Source organism: Aplidium turbinatum, chromosome 4 (assembly GCF_918807975.1).
Source record: "Aplidium turbinatum chromosome 4, kaAplTurb1.1, whole genome shotgun sequence".
NCBI lineage: Eukaryota > Metazoa > Chordata > Ascidiacea > Aplousobranchia > Polyclinidae > Aplidium > Aplidium turbinatum.
In genome coordinates this window covers 12,709,353-12,730,702 of record NC_137475.1, presented here as the reverse complement: position 1 = coordinate 12,730,702, position 21,350 = coordinate 12,709,353, and the positions used below count along the sequence as shown (strand labels likewise).

The 21,350-nt window shown below is 38.0% G+C and overlaps 1 protein-coding gene across 2 annotated transcripts; it reads right to left on the bottom strand.

The window, feature by feature from the left end:
• Positions 1–2,917: 2,917 nt before the first annotated feature.
• Positions 2,918–21,131, bottom strand: LOC145768215 (endoplasmic reticulum resident protein 44-like). 2 transcript variants are annotated; one of them, XM_082579702.1, is made up of 12 exons: positions 21,034–21,131; positions 20,307–20,376; positions 19,746–19,901; positions 19,353–19,537; positions 18,513–18,628; positions 15,831–15,888; positions 15,257–15,343; positions 14,502–14,640; positions 12,695–12,836; positions 11,249–11,372; positions 5,294–5,353; positions 2,918–3,388 (listed from the first exon to the last, which is right to left on the bottom strand). In XM_082579702.1, the coding sequence occupies exons 1-12, from the start codon at positions 21,082–21,084 to the stop codon at positions 3,155–3,157; spliced, it is 1,422 nt and encodes a 473-aa protein (XP_082435828.1). In that variant the 5' UTR covers positions 21,085–21,131; the 3' UTR covers positions 2,918–3,154. The 2 variants fall into 2 exon arrangements, with proteins under 2 accessions (XP_082435828.1, XP_082435829.1); XM_082579703.1 differs by lacking the exons at positions 2,918–3,388; positions 5,294–5,353 and adding an exon at positions 8,197–10,512.
• Positions 21,132–21,350: the final 219 nt, after the last annotated feature.

Here is a 21,350-nt window from a genome sequence, read left to right as displayed (position 1 = left end):
ACTTGCTTGCAGTGCAGTTCTTGTGGGTGAAAGCTAATATCGCTACCACTGCAAAGACTCACGTTGTTACCAAACTAAAACACATCCATCAAGAGCATATAGGAAAATCAAAGCACAAAGGGAGGCGAAATTCAGCTTCCTAGCTGACCTCAGAAGCTGACTTCACCCAGAGCTTAAGTGCATTATTTGATATTGCATATGCTAACTGGGAATGCCGCACAACAATACCAGAAGACTGCCAGTTTTTGATAGACCAACGTGGTGCATGACAGATACTGATGACAGCAGAGGACCCAATGCATTGCAAAGCTGCTGCAAAGTATAAAAAGCGCAAAGATGATGAACAGAGACGCAACAGAAATCGCATTGATCCAGTACCATCAAGTGCTGCTTCTTTCTCATCTGAAAATGATCAGCAGATGATGAAGATTCTTCCAGTGACCCACTATTTGCACCACAAATCCAAATAACAGCAAAACAAAAACAAAAATCAGTAGGAGCAGCCATTACCAAAACACTGCATTATTGATAATCCACTGTTTAATGCAGCACTGAACAGAACTATAACATCAAGTCGTCAAGCAATGATGATCATCACTCCTGATCTTGCTGCAGCTGGAATTGATATAAATGAATTGACAATGTCACATTCCTCTGTCATGAATGCTCATTCCTCTGTCTGGAGCTATCACTGTCGTGCAGCAGGCATTTAATTGAAGGCTGCTACTTCTTGCATGCCGTCGTCTCAAAGCCGTCAATGATTGTGCAGAGCGGGCACTGGGCAGTCAAATTAGCTACTCACTTCAATGAAGTCCTTACGGAAAATAAACAGCAGCGCCAGCTCCTCTGTCAGGTGGTCGAGCACCACAGAAAGCTGCTTCCAACAAGTGCAAGTAAAAGCCAACATGCCAACAGCTCCATTAAATAAAATCAATGGCTTGACTTTTTACAAACGTTTCGTTTGCTTTTTCTGGGCAATGTGTTGTCACCTGAAGCGTTGCGATCGTGACTGGTGAACGTACTTTTATGCAGTTTTCGCTAAAGTTTAGTGCATTTAATTTCATACCAAACGCTTGTTAATGTGATCTATTTTGTGCATTATTTATGTTTTTCTGCATGTGGAAACACTTATTGTATCATAAATTCAGAGTAAAACAATGGTTAAAACAAAAATGCTGCAACTGCAATGTATATAAGTCAAAAAAGAATTACGTCACATATTCAAGGAATTTTGACGGATTATGCCAATAAAACCAAACTTTGAGGTCGGTGGGAGAGCACTTCCTCTTGTCGGATTCACTTCAAATTTTCACAGTGTCATTTTTTCATGAATCCTCCTCAAATGAGAGGGTGTGCAAACAAAAATAAAAAATTTCAATTTTTTTTGGCCACCCTAATATATATACAGTTTCTTTTAACTCTAGACAGAATCAGAAGTGTCTTAGTTGCAGTGCAAGTTACTTTTTCCAGCACTGCAGAAAGGTGTTGATTTTCAAAAATATGTTTAGTATATAAACAAATATTTTTTTATATATCTTAAGTTTTCCTTTTCATTTGTTTTCACTAAGTATTTCTTAGCAATCTTCTCCAGCCAGGCCAATCCAATCTTACTCTTGAATTTCAGGAACAGTGTCAATATTGACTCAAAACAGCCATTCTGTAGTTATGCAGGGTATTTGTAAAGGTATCGATACATAGTATAGTGGTAGATGTAGGTACATTTACATTGATAGCACTTGAAAATAGAAATATATTCAACTTTGTTTTCTACTGACTGCTTGCTGTAGAAATGAAGAGAAAGTGACCCTCAATCGTGCTTGAATGCAGTTTCACTCAAACAAGCAAAGAAAACTAAAGGAGTAAAACTAAGAAGCAGCCTATTGATCCTGAAATGAAGTTGGTATATAATATAATATATTTCTTAATGTCATGAACAATAGCAATGCATTCATCCAAGTTTGGTCTCCTAGTCTCTGCTGATTATAAGGTCAGAAATGATATTGTACGGTATGTTAATGTAAAGCTGTATGCACACATATGCAATGCTACATAATATGTCAGCCATGCTGGATAGTGTTGCCATTTTTATCTTCAAAGTGGAATATTTTTACCCAGTTTTTGCCATGGTTACAATCAGATGTTGCCAGAGTTAGGATTAAAGTTAGGAAGGGTTAAGGTAAGGGTTAGGAATAAGGTTAGGGTTTTGATCTTTGCCCAGGACTAAACAAAATTTCAAAAATATGATACCGTACAAGTTTTTGTTTTCAACACTCAACAGCTATAAACTTTTCCTCAAATTTGGGCAGAATTCCTTATCTGGCAACACTATTGAGGCTATATTTACACTACATAGTGTAACTATAGCCACAGCCTTTTATCTTTGTGTATAACTAGTGTGTATCTGTGAATTTAAAGTCATAAACACCAGTACAATACTGCATTCTTTGTGAAATGGTGGAGTGTTAATACTTTAACCTAATGTATTCTTTTTTAAACAGGTCTGGTTTTAAAATAAAAACACTGTGCGGAACACCATGTATGATATGCATTGGCCTTGTGGATTAACGCGCACCGCAAATTTTGCTTGTGATTTGTGAGATATCATGCGACATGTCGCGTTGGGGGGCCCGGCAGCAACATCTGCACCGGGGCCCGGCAGGGCTCTTGGAGGCCCTGCTAGTCAGCAGTGTGTGCTCTTAAACTTTTATTGTGTTTTTCACTTCGCCTGGTCAGTGAATATGTTCTGCAACTGTGTCATTTTTGTTGGCTACTTGCCTGCTTTGATCAGTCAGACCTCAGTGTTTGATGAGTAATTGTAGGAATCTTTAAACAGTAGCCTACAAACTGTGACAACTTCATACAACTACAATACAGCCTACGCACTTTATGATTTTTATTGATTGACATCTTACGGCCACAATGTCTCAATAAAATTTTTGGGGAAGAGTGGTTCATGCTTTTGTAGGCTACTTAATATTTGTTTATCTGTTTTGTGACGTTTATTAAAAGTCCAAGCGTTTACCGAAAATTAAAGTTAAGAATTGTTTTCAAACCTTGGCTGTATTGCGAAAATAAGTTACGGATGTGTGCCACCGTTTAGAAAAAACAATAACGTTTTGAGCACCCTTCTTACCACAATGTTAAGCGCATGTGATTATAATTCATCTCGAAGTTTTTCTAAAATCGTGTATCTGTGTTCACTGGGCTTCATTTTTACAAACACCGACTTTATTGTGGTTACTTCTCCTTCATCTTCTTCTGGTGGTGCTTCGTCATCATTCTCTTCTTCTGGACTTTCATTTTGATTCGCTTCACTTTCATCGTTGCCAATTATATTATTAGCCGCTCCTTTTAAAGGGTCTGTCTCCAACACTTCTAAAACATTTCCCTGAAACAAAAAATCAAAAGTGTTTCTATTTAAAATTTGAATAGTTCGTCAAAAATTAGTTTACCTGGTTCGTGATACCTCGTAGGCTATTATTGTCTAGTGGTTGAAAATTAATTTTTAAGTGTTTAAATCAAAACAAAATATCACAAACTTGCATATTGGCTGTAGGTCTAGTTCTTGCTTCTGGGCACTTGAAAACAACGTGCGGACTTTATCAACAAGAATGAATAGCTTTCTTAACCTAATGAATAACTGATAGACTACGACGTGTTTAAAAAAAGAATCTATCCAGGAAGTTACTCAACCGTGAAAGCATTAAAACAATGTCTGGACTCTGCAGTGAAGATGGGCCAAATTGCCAGCGAATGTGGAGCGTGTAGAAGCAAAAAAGAGAAAAATTTATTAAATGAGAAGTTATCTGGGTTGTGCTGAAACGTATTTGTGCTGAAAGTCGGGCGAAACATATTTGACTCCGATCAGGGCCGTTGACAGGATTTCTCGGGCCCGGTACCAATTTATTTTCGGGCCCCCTTCATCGACAAAGTTATGAATATAAAGGTTGTGTACATACTTCTATTGATGTCGTTTAAGCATGGTCATTTAACAAATCTTGCGCAATCATAAAATTTCTTGAACCGCATAACTTACTGCCGGTATCTCCATGTAGCGGTTGCTTTTTGAACTTTTATTTGTCACATGGCGCTAGAGTACTACTTCCCAATTCCATTGATGTTTCACTGGTCATTCTAGGCTCACCAGAAGAAAACTTACAGCACTGTAGACAGTCACAAAGTTTTCGATTTGATTGGGGAAAGGTGTTTGGGCCTAGGTCAACCATTTACTGATAAAGCGGTTTTAGTCTAATTTGCAGTGCAGAAATAGGGATAGTAATCTTCTTACCTGTGCCATTTCAGTTTTTGAGTTTGAACAAATATTAGCCTGTTTATTTTGAAATTCGTGTTTCGGGTAATATTCGTGGTTAGGGAAATCACTATACTAGACTAAATTCTTATTTCACTGTTTGGTGGCAGAAGTGGCTATTTTACCACCAGAAAGCTGAAGCGGGCCCGGTACCCAGAAGGGGGCCCGCTACTTTACCATCTGACGGCTGAAATGGCTGTTTTAACCTCTGATGGCAATTCCTTTAGATCTGATTATAATAAGATCTTGATAATGTTTGAAGTCGCAGGGAATTTTTTTAATCCGGGCCCCTTAAATATTCCGGGTCTGGGTCCAAAAGTACCACCTAGATCCCCTTGTCAACGCCCCTGACTCCGATTTCTCAATCATAACTGGCCGGCTTCGACTTCAGTGTTGATTGAATTTGAGGGTTAGGCTACCAGAATACAAATTTTGTCCTTTTGCATTTTTTAAAAATTTGATTTCACTTAAGTTGCAATCGAAATTGTAACGGCGACTTTCACAAAAACTGACAAGAACAAACACTTCTATTTTATAGTAAAGTTTTAAAGCGCAATGCAGAGAACAAAACACAATATTTTTGACACACAATATTAAAAGATTGCAAGCAAAAATGTTATTTTGACTTTGTTAAAACGCCATGAGAAATTTAAACCACCACGATTAAGTATTTATAAAATAAATGTTATTGTTTATCGTTTTGTATCAAGCCGGAGTGGACCCTTTTATAACAATTCCAGACATGCCAAAATCCTTTGTTTTTCTGTTTTGGTTAGAATTCGTCTTTACAACTTTTGCAAAAAAAAGCATTTTGCATATCCAGTTCGAGCGTCAAGAACCAGCTCTTATTAGGGCTAGGCCTAGGCTATATATCTACAAATCGTTTACAGAGTAGCCTATGCTGCGACCTGCGAGTCTGTAGTAGGCAAAGTAGTACACTTAAGACTTTGTCAATGCCAAACTAATAACTTTTGGAAGATTTACCGTGTCAACTCCATGTTGAGCCTTCACTTTGTTTTCCAGGCTAGCGTGATAACCAGAGTTCTGCACAAACAACAGGTTGATATCACACATTATTACAAGGAGCCAACTGCCAACCACTTTAAAGGTAGCATCGTCTGCTGTCATGCACAACAGATCATTCAGAAGCAAGCAACACTGTAGGCCTAAGTGTACTGTACTCAGGCCCGGATTTAGGGGGAGCAGAGGGGGCAAGTGCCCCGGGCCCCCCGACTTTTGAAGAGCCCCCCTACGTGGAAAAAATGCGATTTCGTGTTATTTTTTCTTCCTTTCAGCCTTTGAAGTTTCTGCAAAATGGTGTGCAGTGCTGGATTGCTGCTACTGTAGATGCAGAGGTGGCTTTTCGCGCCGTAGGCTTGAAAAATTTTTTTCTCTGGGGGGCCCCACGATCTTAAAGTGCCCCGGGCTCTCCATCAGCTAAATCCGGCCCTGACTGTACTGGATCACTTAAACCAAAATCATATCCAAACTCTAACTATCACGCAACCTAAATGAGTAAATAGACCCACCAAGCTTCCAGTAGCCTATGCATTTGCAGTCACTGCGCATGCAGACAAGTAAGCGAGTAGCCTACTGAGGTGTCAAGCCAGAAACGCCATAGTGTCATTGCATCCATGCCGAATAAAAATGATACAACGGAAAAAGAAAATAAAAACACTCTTTTTTAACTCAAAGCCGAAACGTAGGTTATACACTACCGGTACACAATTATTCTTCACCCAATTTTAGAAGTTTGGAATGGCGGTGCAAAAAACTGGACTATAGACGACTTTGGTCATGCAAAGTGGTTTATTGTAAAAAATCAACCAGACCAATAATTGTTTAAGGTTTGAGTGTAAATGAATATATTAAATGTGAAAACATATGCTGCCCCTTTTTTGTATAGGCTAGCTTTTGTATTTTGTTTGGAGCGGTTTATCTGATTGCAGACCTTTGCAAGTTTTTGATAGCAGACCACAATAGCAAAATAGGTAAATGGTGCGATAAACATTGACATAAGTTACGGTAATCCAGTGAAAGTTGAAAATACCTAGTAACACGAATAAAAGCTTTACAATATAAATCAGACAAAAAAAAGTGAAAAATGATGCAGTTCAAAGTTGCTTTGTTTTTAAGTAAAAATCATAAAACTAATACCGTAGCAAATTTTGTGACTTTCAGAACTGCATTTACCTTTGGCCTTGGGGTGACGCCGGGATTCTACGCAAACTACGACAACGATTGGTAAGCCTAATAGCAACAGTCACTAACTTATTACAATTCTTAGGTCAGCGATCGAGTAGGAAAAGCAACAGTTAACAATACCAACTCTACCCTTAACTAGGTTACTTATAGCCTGGCAAAATTGGTTTCATTTGCAACATTATTAATCAAAAACTTCATTTTTTCAAGTACAGAAAAAGTGATCTGACCTTCAAGATCACCAAAACTGGGGATAGTTGCCCATCTTTGCTCGTAACACGACACGGCAGTTGTGGCCGGAATACCCATCCCTCGAGGGCGTCATGTAGCACTTGTGTAGCTACCAACGTGAAATCAATAACTAAGTGTCTTTAGGTTGAATTAACATTGTAGCTTCTTGCCTGTATGTTCTTTCGCTCACTTGTTTGTTTGTTTTGTTTATCTTTATCCTGCATTGCGGGAAAGCGGACTTGAGCGCTATGCATCGGTGTACGCCTTCCGACATACATCTGACTCACGCTGCAGCCGACGGCAATGCCTGTTTCCGGTTGTCTACTCTACTTATGACTTAAATTTGGTACTACCCATCACTCGAAATCGATCACTATAGGTAAAGGCAATTATCGTTAAGTTTCGTGCCCAGAGAAACAACAGCAAGTGCGTGGGTGGCTGGAGTCGAACATGCAGGCTCTCGACTGCGAGCCTAACGCGCTAACCACTCGGCCACGGGACTTGCCTCGTAACTATCAAATAAATCAGTGCTTCCCAACCGGTGGGTCGCGAAACTATTTTAGGTGGGTCGCGAAGTATTTCTAAATGTTACTGAATGTTAAAATTTTCTAAAAAAATACCGACATTACTATGGATCTTACAAGCCGCAGTTTGGTCTTAAACAGTATACTGCGCCTTCGCCATCGCTACTCTTATCTTCACTTTATTTGTTGACTTTCCGGGTTGACTATCCATTTTCAAGAATTGTGCACCCTGTTTTCTATTAGATTGGGAAATTATAACATTATCATTACGTAACAATTATGCAACAAAAATGTAACAATTAGATGAGTTGTGTCGCATCAACTATTTCAGTACGTATACGCCGGTGCCCGGTAGTAAAGATGCCATGTCTCATAGTGGGTCGCGCAATAAAGCTTGCATTAAAAGTGGGTCGCAAACTGAAAAAGGTTGGGAAGCACTGAAATAAATGTTTAGCCATGCTACACGATGTCATCTCTAATGTGCAGACTAACTTTGCCACAAGTTTAGTCATGCAAAGGATAAGTCGAATAGCCATGGTAAAGAAACAGAAAACATGCAGTGCGAACGCCAGCGCATGCATTGGCTGGTAAACGTAGGCATCGTTAAAATATGCAAATTTATTGTTTACATGCAAACTAAACGCTTGGAAGTGGTAGCAACCCTGGTAGTTTTTGCCCTAACTATACAACGCCACTTAAAACCACGCTCAGCAACTCAGTTGCATCTTCAACGCACAGACATCTCAGTTTAGAATTGAACTATCGAAAACTGGAGACCAATTTACCGACAAGATCCGTCGTTTATAGATTGATTCAACGTATGCAAAAGTTGAATCATGAAACAAAATTTACCAAACGTACTGTTAGTCTTCTAAACAATGTTTTCTGCTCTTGTTCTGAAATGCCAGTTGTACAGATGATGACACGAAGTCGCTGGAATAGTTTATTGTAAACTTCATTCATCGCAAATTATAGAAAAACTTCCTTTCAAAATAAAATCACTTTTCTCACCTACAGAATTGAAACACAAGGACATGAAAGTAAAGTAAACGAGCGCAGCAAACACATGTTTATTTACATTGATTCAACGACTGCAGTAGTTCAATCAATGTGATAGTACGCATTTGCTGGATAATCATCTTCTTCGTCGTTAACTCGGAAGAGGAGATGCTGGGACACTGAAGTTCAGCTTATGTTGAATGACCATTTTCTCATCACAAAACAATGTGATTCTACGTATAGCAACGCAAAGTGAAACCGTTGCATTGCCCAGACAAAAAATCCGTCTTCTTTCCATTGATTTAACGTCTGCAAACGTTGAAACAATGTAAAAGGACACGTTTTGCCAGATGGAACAGAATTTACCGTTAAGCAACTATTGTTTGATAAAAAATAGCTTCTGTTGAAAATGAGACAATCTTCCTCACGTTTTGGTTTCTTGATTATTCGAGATCGATCGCAGCACAGAAATCGTAAAATGTGCAATATACACTTCGATAAAACATTGATTGATGCGCTCAAACTAGCAGCCCCAGTGATGTGTTAAGGTGCGCAGCTGATAGTTGTTGACGATTAATTTGGATCACATCCCAGCTGACGATACTTGGGCTTTTACATTGGCTCAAGGTCGACAGACATTCAATCAATGTAAAGGAAGTACAATTTCTGGCTGGACACGAACGAAAAAACCTTGCATCAACATAACACAGGCCTCCTCACACCAGCCAGCTTGCAAATGTTGCACTTTGTACAGTCAGGATTTATGCGTTCGGCGACGTTGAAATGATGCAACAAAGGCAACTTTTTGCCGGCTGAGATTGCTGTTGCGATCGAATGAAGTGCTAAACTGAAAATTGAACATCTTCCGGTCGTTTCGAGGTGACACGATCGTAAAGTTGTGGCTACAACACAATCAACACTCGGTAACCACAAAGCAACAACCCAACCAAAAATCAGCCTTTCATATGTAGATTCAACGTCGGCGGATGTTTAATCATTGTAAAGAAGTGCTGATTTATTAGATGGGAATATAAAGCCCAGTACTAAACCACGAAGGCAGCAATTTCACGTTGCATTAGAATTACATAAAGTGATATGTTGTCACTCTGTTACATCACAATGATATAATTATACATCAAGACTTAAGTCTTAAACAATCCATTGGTTTATGATCGCAGCTGAAGCAAAAGCATTGTCCAGTCAATGGCGGTTGGTGAAATGCCAAAACTAACTCAACGAGGGAGTTCAACTGTGCTTGCATGGTTACAAAGATACCGAAGCACGAATATGGTACTAGAGAGGAGCAGTTTCAACGACATTTGCGTAACCTCGATGCGTGGTTTGCTGTCGTAAGTAAGCGGGCGACACTGCCTTTGCGCGCTTGCCAACATTGACACAATGTAAAATAGCTAAAGATAGCGAGCTTTTTTAAGCTGAATCACGACCAAAGAGTTATTCAAGTTATGCTGAAACATGAATTTTCTATAAACTGTGGTTGATTCAAGGATCAAGAACAAATCAAACACAAAAATTCTTCCTACATAGTTTCAACTTTTTTAGATGTTTACATTTTAGAAGTTGCTCGGTTGCAATATCATTTCACAACCCCCACAGCAGATCAACCATTTTTTACATTGATTCAACTTCTGAAGACATTGTAATCAATGTAAGAAACGGTTGATTAGCTATCTAGAAACTGGGAGTACAAGTGAGCGATGCATAACGCAACAGCGAGAAAGTAACGGAAATTGATGATTTTACATCAAACAAGAGCAAGACATAAATAAGCTAGAGCTGTATAAACTATCTTCAACGAATCTCTGAAAAACATGAGGGAGCATAGACACCGCCAGCCGCATTGTTTCAAAGGTTAGAAAATAACGACAAAGAATTACATTAGCTCATATAGATTCAACGCACAAAAACGTCAAACCAGCGTGAACTTCCACAAGAATTTTCATATAACCGAACCTACAACAAGCCAGGCGGTATTGCAACGAAATTTTTGCTGATTTTTTAAACCAGTTAAAGCCTTATTGAACGTTCTTTGTTGAATTTGCTCTTGTATACTAATTGACAAGCAATCAAGCTGGTGATCCATCACAGTTCGTCCCTGTCTCTCAAAGTGTATCTATGTTCTGATGGCTTCAAATTCTTGAATATTGATTCGGGTGGAGACGTCTCTTCTGGCTTCACCTCTTGTACGACCTTTTTAGTTGCAACTTGTGCAGCTGCTTTGTCGCCAGCCTGAGCATACAAGCACGGTTATCAAACCCAAAATTACGTCAAAACAAGGACAGATAACGTTGTTTCAACATAAAGGCGAAACCAGAAGCCTTCCTTATGAACAAAGAACGAACAACATGTTGAACAGTACGTAAAAATTGATGGCATATATTAAGGATTTCTCAAGTGACTTGGAAGTTATCTGTTCAGGCATGCTGCTAATACTGCAGCTTGAATCGCCATACCCAGCCAGTAAACCAACGTTTGACGTAAATTCTGCCACCTGTGGATTGTGGAATGGTCAATTCCACACTGTGTGATAACACAATTTGTATTTTGACAGTCCCGACATAGACGATCAGAAGCAAAAGGTGGGTCTCAAAACAGAACGAAGCGATGATGTTTTTAACAAAGCTTCTAAAATCAAAATTTAGATGATAATGTAACTTTTACTTTAAAAGATTGCTCTCAGGTGGCAAGGCTTTGTAAAGTCTCGAAATAATGTTTTTAGCAATACCCAGACAAAAAATCAACCGTTGTTTACCTTGATTCGTCTGTCGACGTCAAAATCAATGTAAAAAACAGTTGAATTAGTGTCTGGGATAGTAGTCCTGTGATGACATGGCACCAGTTGTAATGCAAAGCCGTAAAAAAGAGAAAAACACCAGCAGTGCAACACCGATCAGCCCACCAACGATTCATTGACACAACGTTGTCTTAACATGATGTTGTTTCAACGTCTGGGCCAATCACTAACCTTGGGTGTTGGTGGAGGAGGAGGCTTCTTTGTTCCGACAACAGGATCCGGACCATGATGGAACTCTCGATGGAGCTTCCCAGAGTGAAGATCGAGGATGAATTGCTTCAACTTTCCCGGTTCTCTGTTAGGAAAAAAAAGGAGGAGTTACTTGCTTTAGTTGAAAGATACGCATAATGGTAATATAACCCTCGGTTCCTGTCAGGGTTCGACCTCAGGAAGCGTTGATGAGGTTGTGAGATATGAAAGTTAACTGCAGAAACTCGACGTAACATTGAAGAAGCTAAAGTTTGATTTACAGAAGTATGCTTCACCCAGATCATCAATCAAACATGGTACAAATGTAATCGATTTGAATCGCGTACAAGACAGAAAGCCAATAAACCAATTCTCAAAAACATTATAAATTTCGTCGACATATCACGAAAGAATACGAAGATCTACTTAAGTGGTCGCTTGCTTAGCAGGCACTGCGCAACAATTTCATCAAATTTTCAACAAGAACAACACCTTAGGAGCAAAATGGTTGGAACGCCTGGTTAATCTAATCAAAAAATAAAGAGCCCAAAATGTAGATACCAAACTAATAATAAGTGATGAAGTGAAGATGAAGACAGTATAGTTTTCGAAACGTTTGTTTGCTGAACATGAGTTTGGTATCTACATTTAGGGCTCTTTATTTTTTGATTAGAACAACAACTTATTCCTTTAGTTTTTCTCAGTGCGATATCTGGGCCTGTCTGGATGAGCACAAGGTTACATTCAGGCAGAAATTGTAGCAAAACAAACGCGAAGCTCCTGTGATTTTCGACTAGTGCTCCATGGAACATCGGTCAAACTCACAAATTTCTTGCGGAACACCTGACGGTCTTTCACGGAACAAAACCACTAAACTAGCGAACCAAAAAACACATAGAGCCACTGCACGACACCGAAAACGCTGACAAAAGTTTTATGAGCTCAGCATCAACTGCACTTTATCAAGAGCCCCATCGGTTCCGATACATACAAATGATAGCATGACGTTTTGTGAGCATGATTGAAGTGATGGCCTATAACTGTGTCGAAAGTGACATCGCCAGATTACTCCACAATAGTCCTACCTAATTGGCCGTTTTTACATTAATTCAACTCCTTAAACCTATTGGGACACGTATTCGAGTACTTAGTACGGCACACTACAAAACCTGGACACGCATTTCTATATCACTTTATTTAAACTAATTATTATGCAATGAAAAGTTAAAGATACGAAAAGCGTTTGTAGAAAGCAGGTAGCAGACTATTGATGATCCCAAAAAGCTCTCAAAAGTGGTATCTGGAAATGTCAATGGTGATTTGTTAGAGTCAGGTCCTCACACATTGCTGTTTCGCTTGCTAGTGATAGTATGATATGCCTTACCATTCCTAATGGTTAAAATAAATTACAGTGAGAAAATTACTCACGTGATGTGTTCAAATCGAGGGAACATGTACATGTGTTTAAAGGAATCAATCGCCACCAGAGGACAGTCTCGCACCGTCTTGCCAAGGTGATGAAGAGGATGAGAAAAGGTTTCGCAATCAGCCACCAAGAAATTGATGCTGCCTGGAGGAGTATAAAAAGTTTGAACAACCATCAACACAAGAAACCACCCGGACAACAAATCAACCGGTATTTTACATTGATTCAACGTCTAGAGAGGTTGAATCAATGTAAAAAAACACGGTTGATTTGCAGTCTGGGCAGATGGGAGCTGTACTGCTGAACCGGACTGTAAAGTCGGGAGAATGTGCCCGGAGTCAGAATAAAGTTGACGAGTCCGAATTGGGTATGATGGCACATTGGTATGCACCACGTGACATGACATGAAGCGAACTAAGTATCAGCATATACCAGTGGTTCTCAACATTTTATAGCTTCAAAATAATCTTAAGTTTTAAAAAAGTATCAGCTAAAATACATATTTTACAAAGAATGGTGGGTAATATCGTAACAAATGAGACAGTTGTGTGTATCACTGGGGACAAGTCTAATTGAGTTGGCCCTCTAATGTGGGCATTGGGTATGCCGATACGCAAGAGTACTACTGTTGTTGTAGATCAGGCCTTTGCAACTAATCTTGTTCAAGGGTAGCATTAGAAAGTCTGATATTAGTGGGAGTTCAATAACTGCAGACTTATTTCTGTGCACACAGAAACATGAGCAAAGAAACAACCGAACTTTATTCTTACGATCCGTGTAGTCAAGTTTTTAAAAAGGAAGGCTTTTGTTGTTTTTCTAAAAAAGAGTCAATTTCTATTTTTGATACACTTCCTTCCTTTCTTTCTTGAAACGTGGATAACTGCTACCAAACTTGGATTGAAATTTAAATATGACTAAGAAGTCGCATTGTGACTTTAGAAGTTGAAAAGGCACTTGGATAGAAAGTTCGTGCGTTAGTCATTTCTAATACTGTACTTTGCCCATCTTCAAAACCTGTATGCTTACGCAGAAACCAAAGCTTCGACTGAAGTCAAAAGAACAGTTTCAGCACAGAACAAAATAATAGTAACTCATACTATTAGGTTATCAAGCGAGCAATATATGAAATTTTCTGCGTGTTCTCATTTCACCGATATCTTCCTAACCGAAGTTAAAAGAAAAGAACTAAGTTCCTAAACTAAAATAACTACGTTTGAATCAGATTGACCGTTTGAGAATTAATTTTTCCTTCACTGCTCGTGAGGAGGCTGAAACAGTTGGCTGGCCGGATGTGGGATTTGACCTAACTGAAGCCTGTTCTAGACTACTGCGTCAAACAAGCCATGTACCACATCGATACACGGAGCTAACATTTCATATAAATTCGCTTACATTTCGAAAATTTTAAAACTGAAATGTTTAAGTGAGCAATGCTGCAAAACACAGTTAAACGCAAAGTCAATTAAATTCAAGGTGTTCAATTATTTTGTTGCAAACACGTTGACCCTTCCATGTCGTTACTTCGATTCCCCTTGATATTTCACCTGGTTTGCAATGCATGGAAATATAAGCACTGTTTCACTATGCTCACAATCTAAAGGGCATACTTGAAGTCGTACGGCACATTGATAAATACTGGCAAAACTATATGAACAAACTTCTTATCTATTAACTTTGCTTCGTATTGCGGCTATTGAAATTTTAGAACTTGTCAAATGTAGTTTCGATGTGAAGCAAGAAGTTTGGCCGTCTCTGGTAGGCTATGCGATCGCTAGAGCTGAGATAGACAAAATTAAAACAGAGCCTTACTCTTGTAGCTAACGAGTCGGCTGACTTCTTTCTTATAAGTTTCCAGTGATTCGGTGTCTTCCTTCAAATGGAATAAAATGAGGAAAGGAAGGCCTTCCTCCGTTAGTTCTTCACCATTTGAAAAGGTGATTTCTCTCACCTGTGCAAAGAAGCGAAAGTTAATAATCGCATCAAAAATGCACTTGTAGGTTTAAAGTTACCCAGACAGCAAAAGTGGTCCTTTTGAAGTAAACGATGCTAATATGATAACTTATGCTGGCTGGGAAGGTGCAATACAGTTAAAATAAATTTCCTACACGTAGTTGTGATATACATACAAACCGAATCAGTCATGTTCTGTAATTCCTTTTACAAACGTTTGCCACCATAAAGGCGACTACCTCAGTATCTGGTAAGCACAATAAACAGCGTAAAAGTATCAAAAATACTGAAAAATTGACGTAGTCTCAGAGGAGTAATGAAGGCGAAATACAAAATTGGAGAATTTCACCAACTTCTAATTTAAAAACGCAAGGAATGATCATTCAGTCAACCATGTGGCGGTCAAACTGAAAAGTTGTTTTGTTTTATGTTGGACATTGTTGGTCATTGGATTGTTCAATTATAATCATAAAAGTTCACATGTATTGTCTCAATTGCATCCAAAAGATCATTTGAGTGCTTGATGACAGGGACTCTGCCGATGATTCAGGCCTGATTTCTTTGAAACCGTGCGGGATCATACAGAAACACGATGAAACTTCCAACCAACTAACCAATGGAACACATTTATCTTGTGACCACGCCATCAGGAGGTTGTGGTTATTGAGTGAGCCCAAGTAAACCATCTCTGCAGAGTTCTCCTGCAAAAAATATAACCATGAGGCAATGAAATGATCGGTGTCGTTCATATTGCACTTCGCTGCGTCTCACTATGTTTTTACTATGGTACAAGTATTTGCACTGTTCGATGCATAAAACAAGCTGAAATATGACTGAGTTTGGTGAAGCACAGCAAGGACATATGTAACACAATAACACACCCACAAGTCCCACATCATATCGATGTTCTATAATTGAATAATTCGGTTCAATACGGAAACTACACTTGTGTATGTGGTTGGTAGCTAAAGCATATCACTTAGAAAGACAGCAATTGCAAAATAATCGACGCATATACAAAAAGAACAGCACAAATACTGTAAACGTAGTGAACGCTGCATTGTTCATGAAAAAGTAATCAATACGAATTGTACTGCAGCATCTAGTCTTTTCAACAGTAGCTGGTGGTTAGCTAACACATCGCATTTATTTGTACACAACAAAAATATTAAGAAGTTCAAAACCTACCCCAATAGGTTTAAAGATAACATTGTCTCCGGTAGTCCGCTCTGGCTTGGACACTTCTCTGCAAGAATAAACGATAACGTAATAAATCCTTGTTACTGGACTGGTGCGTTTCCTGTAGCGGTGTCTATTTGCATGCAATCGTTCAGCGAGATTGTTGCTTGTGGAATATATAACACTATATCTCTATTAAATAATTAGAGCAGTACTGATTGAAGACCATGGTGATTGGTGATTTTCGTCAATAACAATAAGACACATATTCGAGTGACAAGCGACCGGAATTGTTCTGCTTACTCGTGTGCGGCAGCTGATCTTTCTTACATTACACAAGTAACAAGAAAAAAAAAATGTAACGAATCATGGAAATGACACATCTCATTTTGCTTAGTCATTTAGCAGAGGACGCCTGAAAGTGAGACTCCTTTTAGAAAAAACTTCAGCAAAAACGTTACCAAAATTAAGCATGATACGGAATGACGTTTTTGTTGAAGGATACAAGTAAAAACAACTAAATTTGATAATTGGACTACTTGGTGTGTTAAACCATTGATAAAATAACCTTGTTTTGAAACCAGGCCACTGTAATATTTGCAGCAAGTATCAAAATAACCCATATATTGTTGTTGAGATAGGAATATCATGCATTAAACTCCATCGAACATCTCACTGTCTTTTAATGTCTTTTAATAAAAGCAGAGTATCTGAGAAGCATGAAAGTTGAAAGACAACAAGTAAAAGTTTTAGATGACTGCGAAGCACAGTGGAAATAATGAAAAGATCCTACAGCTAGTCGACAAATCCTGTTCGATATTCATGGAAAGCAGGCGACTGTGCGTTGGCGATATACCAACAAGCTAAAAAACAAGCACGGATACATGCCTTTTGCCTTTTCCATTTACTTAAATATCCAAACCTCTAACAACGAAGTATATATATGTATAACGGAGAAGCAAAAGCTTTCCGACAAAGTGCCTTACAAACTTCAGATTTTTTGTAAGAAGCAACAGAATGTTTGGCATGTGGAACGAATTATACAAATAAAAGTATTTTACTTTAAAATGTTACTTTTAAACAAAAAAATGGGTAATGATAACCCATGCGTAATAAAAAAAAAAACGATCACACACTGCTTGCAGCAAATTAGCAGGAGTGCTTTCGGATTACAATAAACCTTAATCGACCAGTGTGAGAGACGCTAGCCTAGTTTGTGTGGTATCTTCTTCAACAGATTGATCATATTTGATCAGCTGTGATCTCTCATATGAGCTCCCTTCATTTTATTCTGTCTTTTGTTTTTACTAGTACTCCCGGCAAGCTTTTCATTTCCGTAATTTGCTTGATATTGTCAAAATAATTCATTTTTATGGTCCTTTAGTTCGTTTACCTTCCACCATCCCAGTGAACATTAGCTTTTGCTACATTAAACCTATGAGTTGTGTTAAGTATGAGCGCGTGTGTAATAGAAAGTGAAAATAGTTGTGGCTTCACGGAAAGCCATTCTGTTGAAGCAATGTTTATGCATTCCTGCCAGCGACATTTCTGTGCTGTGACTGGATGTCATTGCGGAAATCGCAAACGATTTTTGTATGTGTTCGAGACTGGTTCGAAAAGCGAGATACTCTTGTACTGTCCAAGGTAGGGTTACTTTTTAGTGTGCTTAACGGACATAAACGGTTTTGACATTGAATAGGATATATTTATTTTTGAATGACATTAAAATGAATTACTTCATTGGAAAGCAACAGGCTCCATTCTTGCCAGGCATATCTTTTCAGCCATAACAACACACCCTGTCTTTGGTTTGGGCTATTTTCCTCTTCTTAATACAAAAGCTTAAAAAAACTGGAAGTTCTAAGTTTTGAAATACACCTGGTTACATTTGAATATTGTTCTATAAATAACTTGCAGAAGAGGAAATCCAATCCAGTCAGCAAATCGGATATTTTTACATTGATTCAACGTCTGCAAACATCTAACTATGTAAACAATTATTGAGTTGCTGACTGGAAAATTGGATCTGAAAGATGAACAACCACAAGTTACTGCATGGACAGCTTTACAGATCTTGAACGCGATCACTAGCTTAGATTTCCCCAACTATGTTGAAGCTACGGGTCCCTTGGTTTTGTGTAAAACTGAAGTATAAATGATGTTAGGTAATCTTATTAGGCAAAAAAGTGAACGAAACATTAATTGGTTAAAGAATGCCGATCACATCAATTGATTACAAAAAGTTGAATAATTGTCGTCGCAAATCAGAGTCACGTTCAACTGTAGTGTCATCATTATCAAACAATCGATCGCAACCAACATGATCCCAGCTCGCAAATAAGTCATTTTTTACATCGACTCAATGTCTGCAGATATTGATTAATGCCAAAAAGAACTAATTTGCTTGCTAGGATCCAAGACATATAACTAGGCCTAGTCCCAAGGAAAATGATCCTTCACGATGAAAGGATCTGAACAACATTTTTATGTTAGATTTTTTGAAAGCGACCTATGGAAAAATGGACTAACGTTGACCGTTAGCTGGTCAAAAAGTAAATCATATTCTCAAACAAAACTCCATTGAAGATTGACACTGACGCAATGGAGAAAACCTCATTTGTATTCTGATCTGGGTAGCTCTGATTCTGATCACATCGCTGTGCCAGACATGGAATAATAGCAATCACTCACCCAAAGCCGGCATAGAAGCTGCAATCGTCCTTCAGCGCGTTCGCCACTTTCTCAAAGTTTTTAAACTCTGGACTTTCCTTGGTGGTGAAGTAACCGACAATCGTTCGTTTGTCTCGCTGCGAACAACAAACTTACATGGCTAGATGACGGAAGAGCAGTTTCCACAATAAAGTTTTAAGCAGGTGGTTTTGAAAGAGCAATATAGTTGTGTTGACACATTTAAAATTCACAATAATTGTTTGGCTTAGCTTTGAGTTTCCAGCCAGCAAGTCAGTATTTTTTTTACGTGGATTCCAACTTACCAAAATCGATGCACTTTTTTCAATTTGGCTTGAAGACTTTACGCCAAATCAAGTCAAACTACAGGCATTCGTTTTAAGAACGCTGCATCATTACCAACAAGATAGGTCTTAATTTTGATAGTTTATAAGGTAGTTCCGTAATTTGAGCGATTGCCTAAATTTCTGTGAGTTTGTAAACGTTGTTTCGACACCCCGTTGATTCACAATAAAGATGTTGTGATAATAAATCTTGTTCAAACTTGGCAGTTGGCATTTAACACCGACAGAATAGATTCTGGTTAATAATGCACTCGACTGCGTTGAAACCGACGAACTAAACGCCCGACAAAAAATCAATCGTTTTTACATTGATTCAACGTCTGCAGACGTTGATTTGCTGTCTGGGGCTGAAACCAACGTATGCATATCTGTGATGGAAGTAGCGCTATATAACACACGCGTTGTTATCTTCTTGTCATACCAAATAGTAATGCAAGTTATTTATAAAGAAAAATAGGAAATAAATTTTCAGAAGAAAAGATCTAACAAATCGACTTACCGACAACTCATAAATCTCATCAAGAGATTGGAATTCTGTTACTGGATCTTTCATTTGATCCTTAATGAAACCGAGCAAGCCTTCTGCTGTTCGCTGGCCCCGATACTCTCGCTTGACAAGCTGACCACCGCGAATCAGTTTCATCGTTGGGTATTTATTGACGTGATATTTCTTAGCAATATCAGCTGCAGGTAAAAGCAAGTCACAAACATGGCAATCTTTTGGAACACTTTCTTAAATGAAAATCGATATTTACAGTACAACAAAAACAAAACAATCAAAACAAAAACAAAAAAATCACGACAAAAACGACGTGTGACGTTTAGTAGCGTCTTGTGCGTAAGTTTCATGTGAAATACTTAAAAAAAGGAAAGTTGATAGCATGGTACTTACGTTGGCTATCGCAATCAACTTTGCCAAGTATCACAGTTCCTTGAATAGGGTACTCTTTCCCAACCAATCGGGAGGCTTCTTCAAATATCGGGGCAAGCATTCGACTGAACCGACACCAATCGGCATAAAAATTTATAAATACTAACTGGTTGTGTTCTGTAAAACACAAGAAAAATTAATTCGTGCTGGATCATTCATAAATAGAAAAATAATTCTGTCTTGAAACAGTAAGCACAGAAGCAGTAGCCTATACTGACAAGACTGTGTGAATTTAAAACAAAAAATGATTTAGAATTGTGATTATTAAGGTTCAACAACTTTTTTGATAGGCGCTAATTAGTTCATTGTGATCAGAATACTCTGAAAACAATCCCACCACAAATCAACCAGTTTAGCTAAAAGCTCATCTTTGCATCATTTTAACGTTGCCAGTTAGATTTGCAAGACTAGAGTTATAAAAAAATACATTTATCACACTTTAATCCAGCATAAATATTGTTATGAAAACAAAAAAAATACGGTGGAAATCCCTAACTAATAAATAAAATACACTCAAATTACCTAAAATTGAATCAATATTATTCGAATTCAACTGAATGACATTGTTTCCGGAGGCTTGAAGATGCAAAGTCTGAAAGTAGAAATTGTTGCTTTTTATTAAACTTTATTATAAAAATTATAAAGCCGGTCATAACATAAAAACATTTCAAAACATATTTTTTTCATCACAACGAAGAGGAAGCAACAGTGACAAAACAAGCAAGACAGGGTGTATATATTATGAGAAAATGAAAAAAAAAATGTTGAAATTTTCATAACGGAGAGGCTTGGCCGTGAAATTCACCAAACTATAAAATTTACCAATTATTTGATTGTAGGACCAAAGGGCCCGAGTGCTCTCATCGTATTTTGACACCCAAATCTTGAAAATAGACCAAAGTCTTTTAAAATAGAGTGACAATTTAAACTTCATTCTTTATTATTATTTTTATTTTTAAAATACAAAAAAATAAAAGCTTAAAGATGAGGATTTTTAGTTGTTTCGAAAGTGGTTATATTAGAATGGAATGACCCAGGGAATCCGAGGATCATTTAAGGTCACCGCTAAAAAGTTGCTGAAATTGTGTTTTGTGGTGATCTGTGTATTCTGTCAATTTCAGATTGAAGTTTTTAGTGTTTGACACTGCATGCAATAAAACACAAAACACAGCCAAAGCTAAACATTTTTTTAAACCTACGACATCTTTATTAAATATCCACTATATATACAGTTATACACTGTACTTACCAAAAATACTGCAAAGAAAAATACACATTTTTTGACTGGTCCAATAGCCATAATTTCCTATTTACAATTAGCTATAATTCCATTCAGCCTACTGATCTGCAAAAACAAAGAGGCTGCAGAAGAGAATTGAAGTGCACAGGGAATCTTTGCTCATGTATGTATATATTGTATTTATAAGCAATTCAAAGCTTAAAATTTCAAGTCAACTATCTTTCCAGGACAGCAACATCACCAATTTTAAACATAACAATATTCTGCATATCAGAGTTATCTATGGTCGAACACAATCAGATAAGAATGTAGTGTGTGCAACTGTG

What these genes read in the sequence shown, in the direction of transcription:
- LOC145768215 (XM_082579702.1), bottom strand. Translation starts at nt 21,084, where the DNA reads ATGGCTATTGGACCAGTCAAAAAATGTGTATTTTTCTTTGCAGTATTT. An exon ending in TTATCTTTAAACCTATTGGG is followed by an intron (nt 15,344 to 15,830) that starts GTAGGTTTTGAA and finishes TATTTTTTGCAG; the next exon opens with GAGAACTCTGCAGAGATGGT. An exon ending in CCGACTCGTTAGCTACAAGA is followed by an intron (nt 12,837 to 14,501) that starts GTAAGGCTCTGT and finishes ATACTCCTCCAG; the next exon opens with GCAGCATCAATTTCTTGGTG.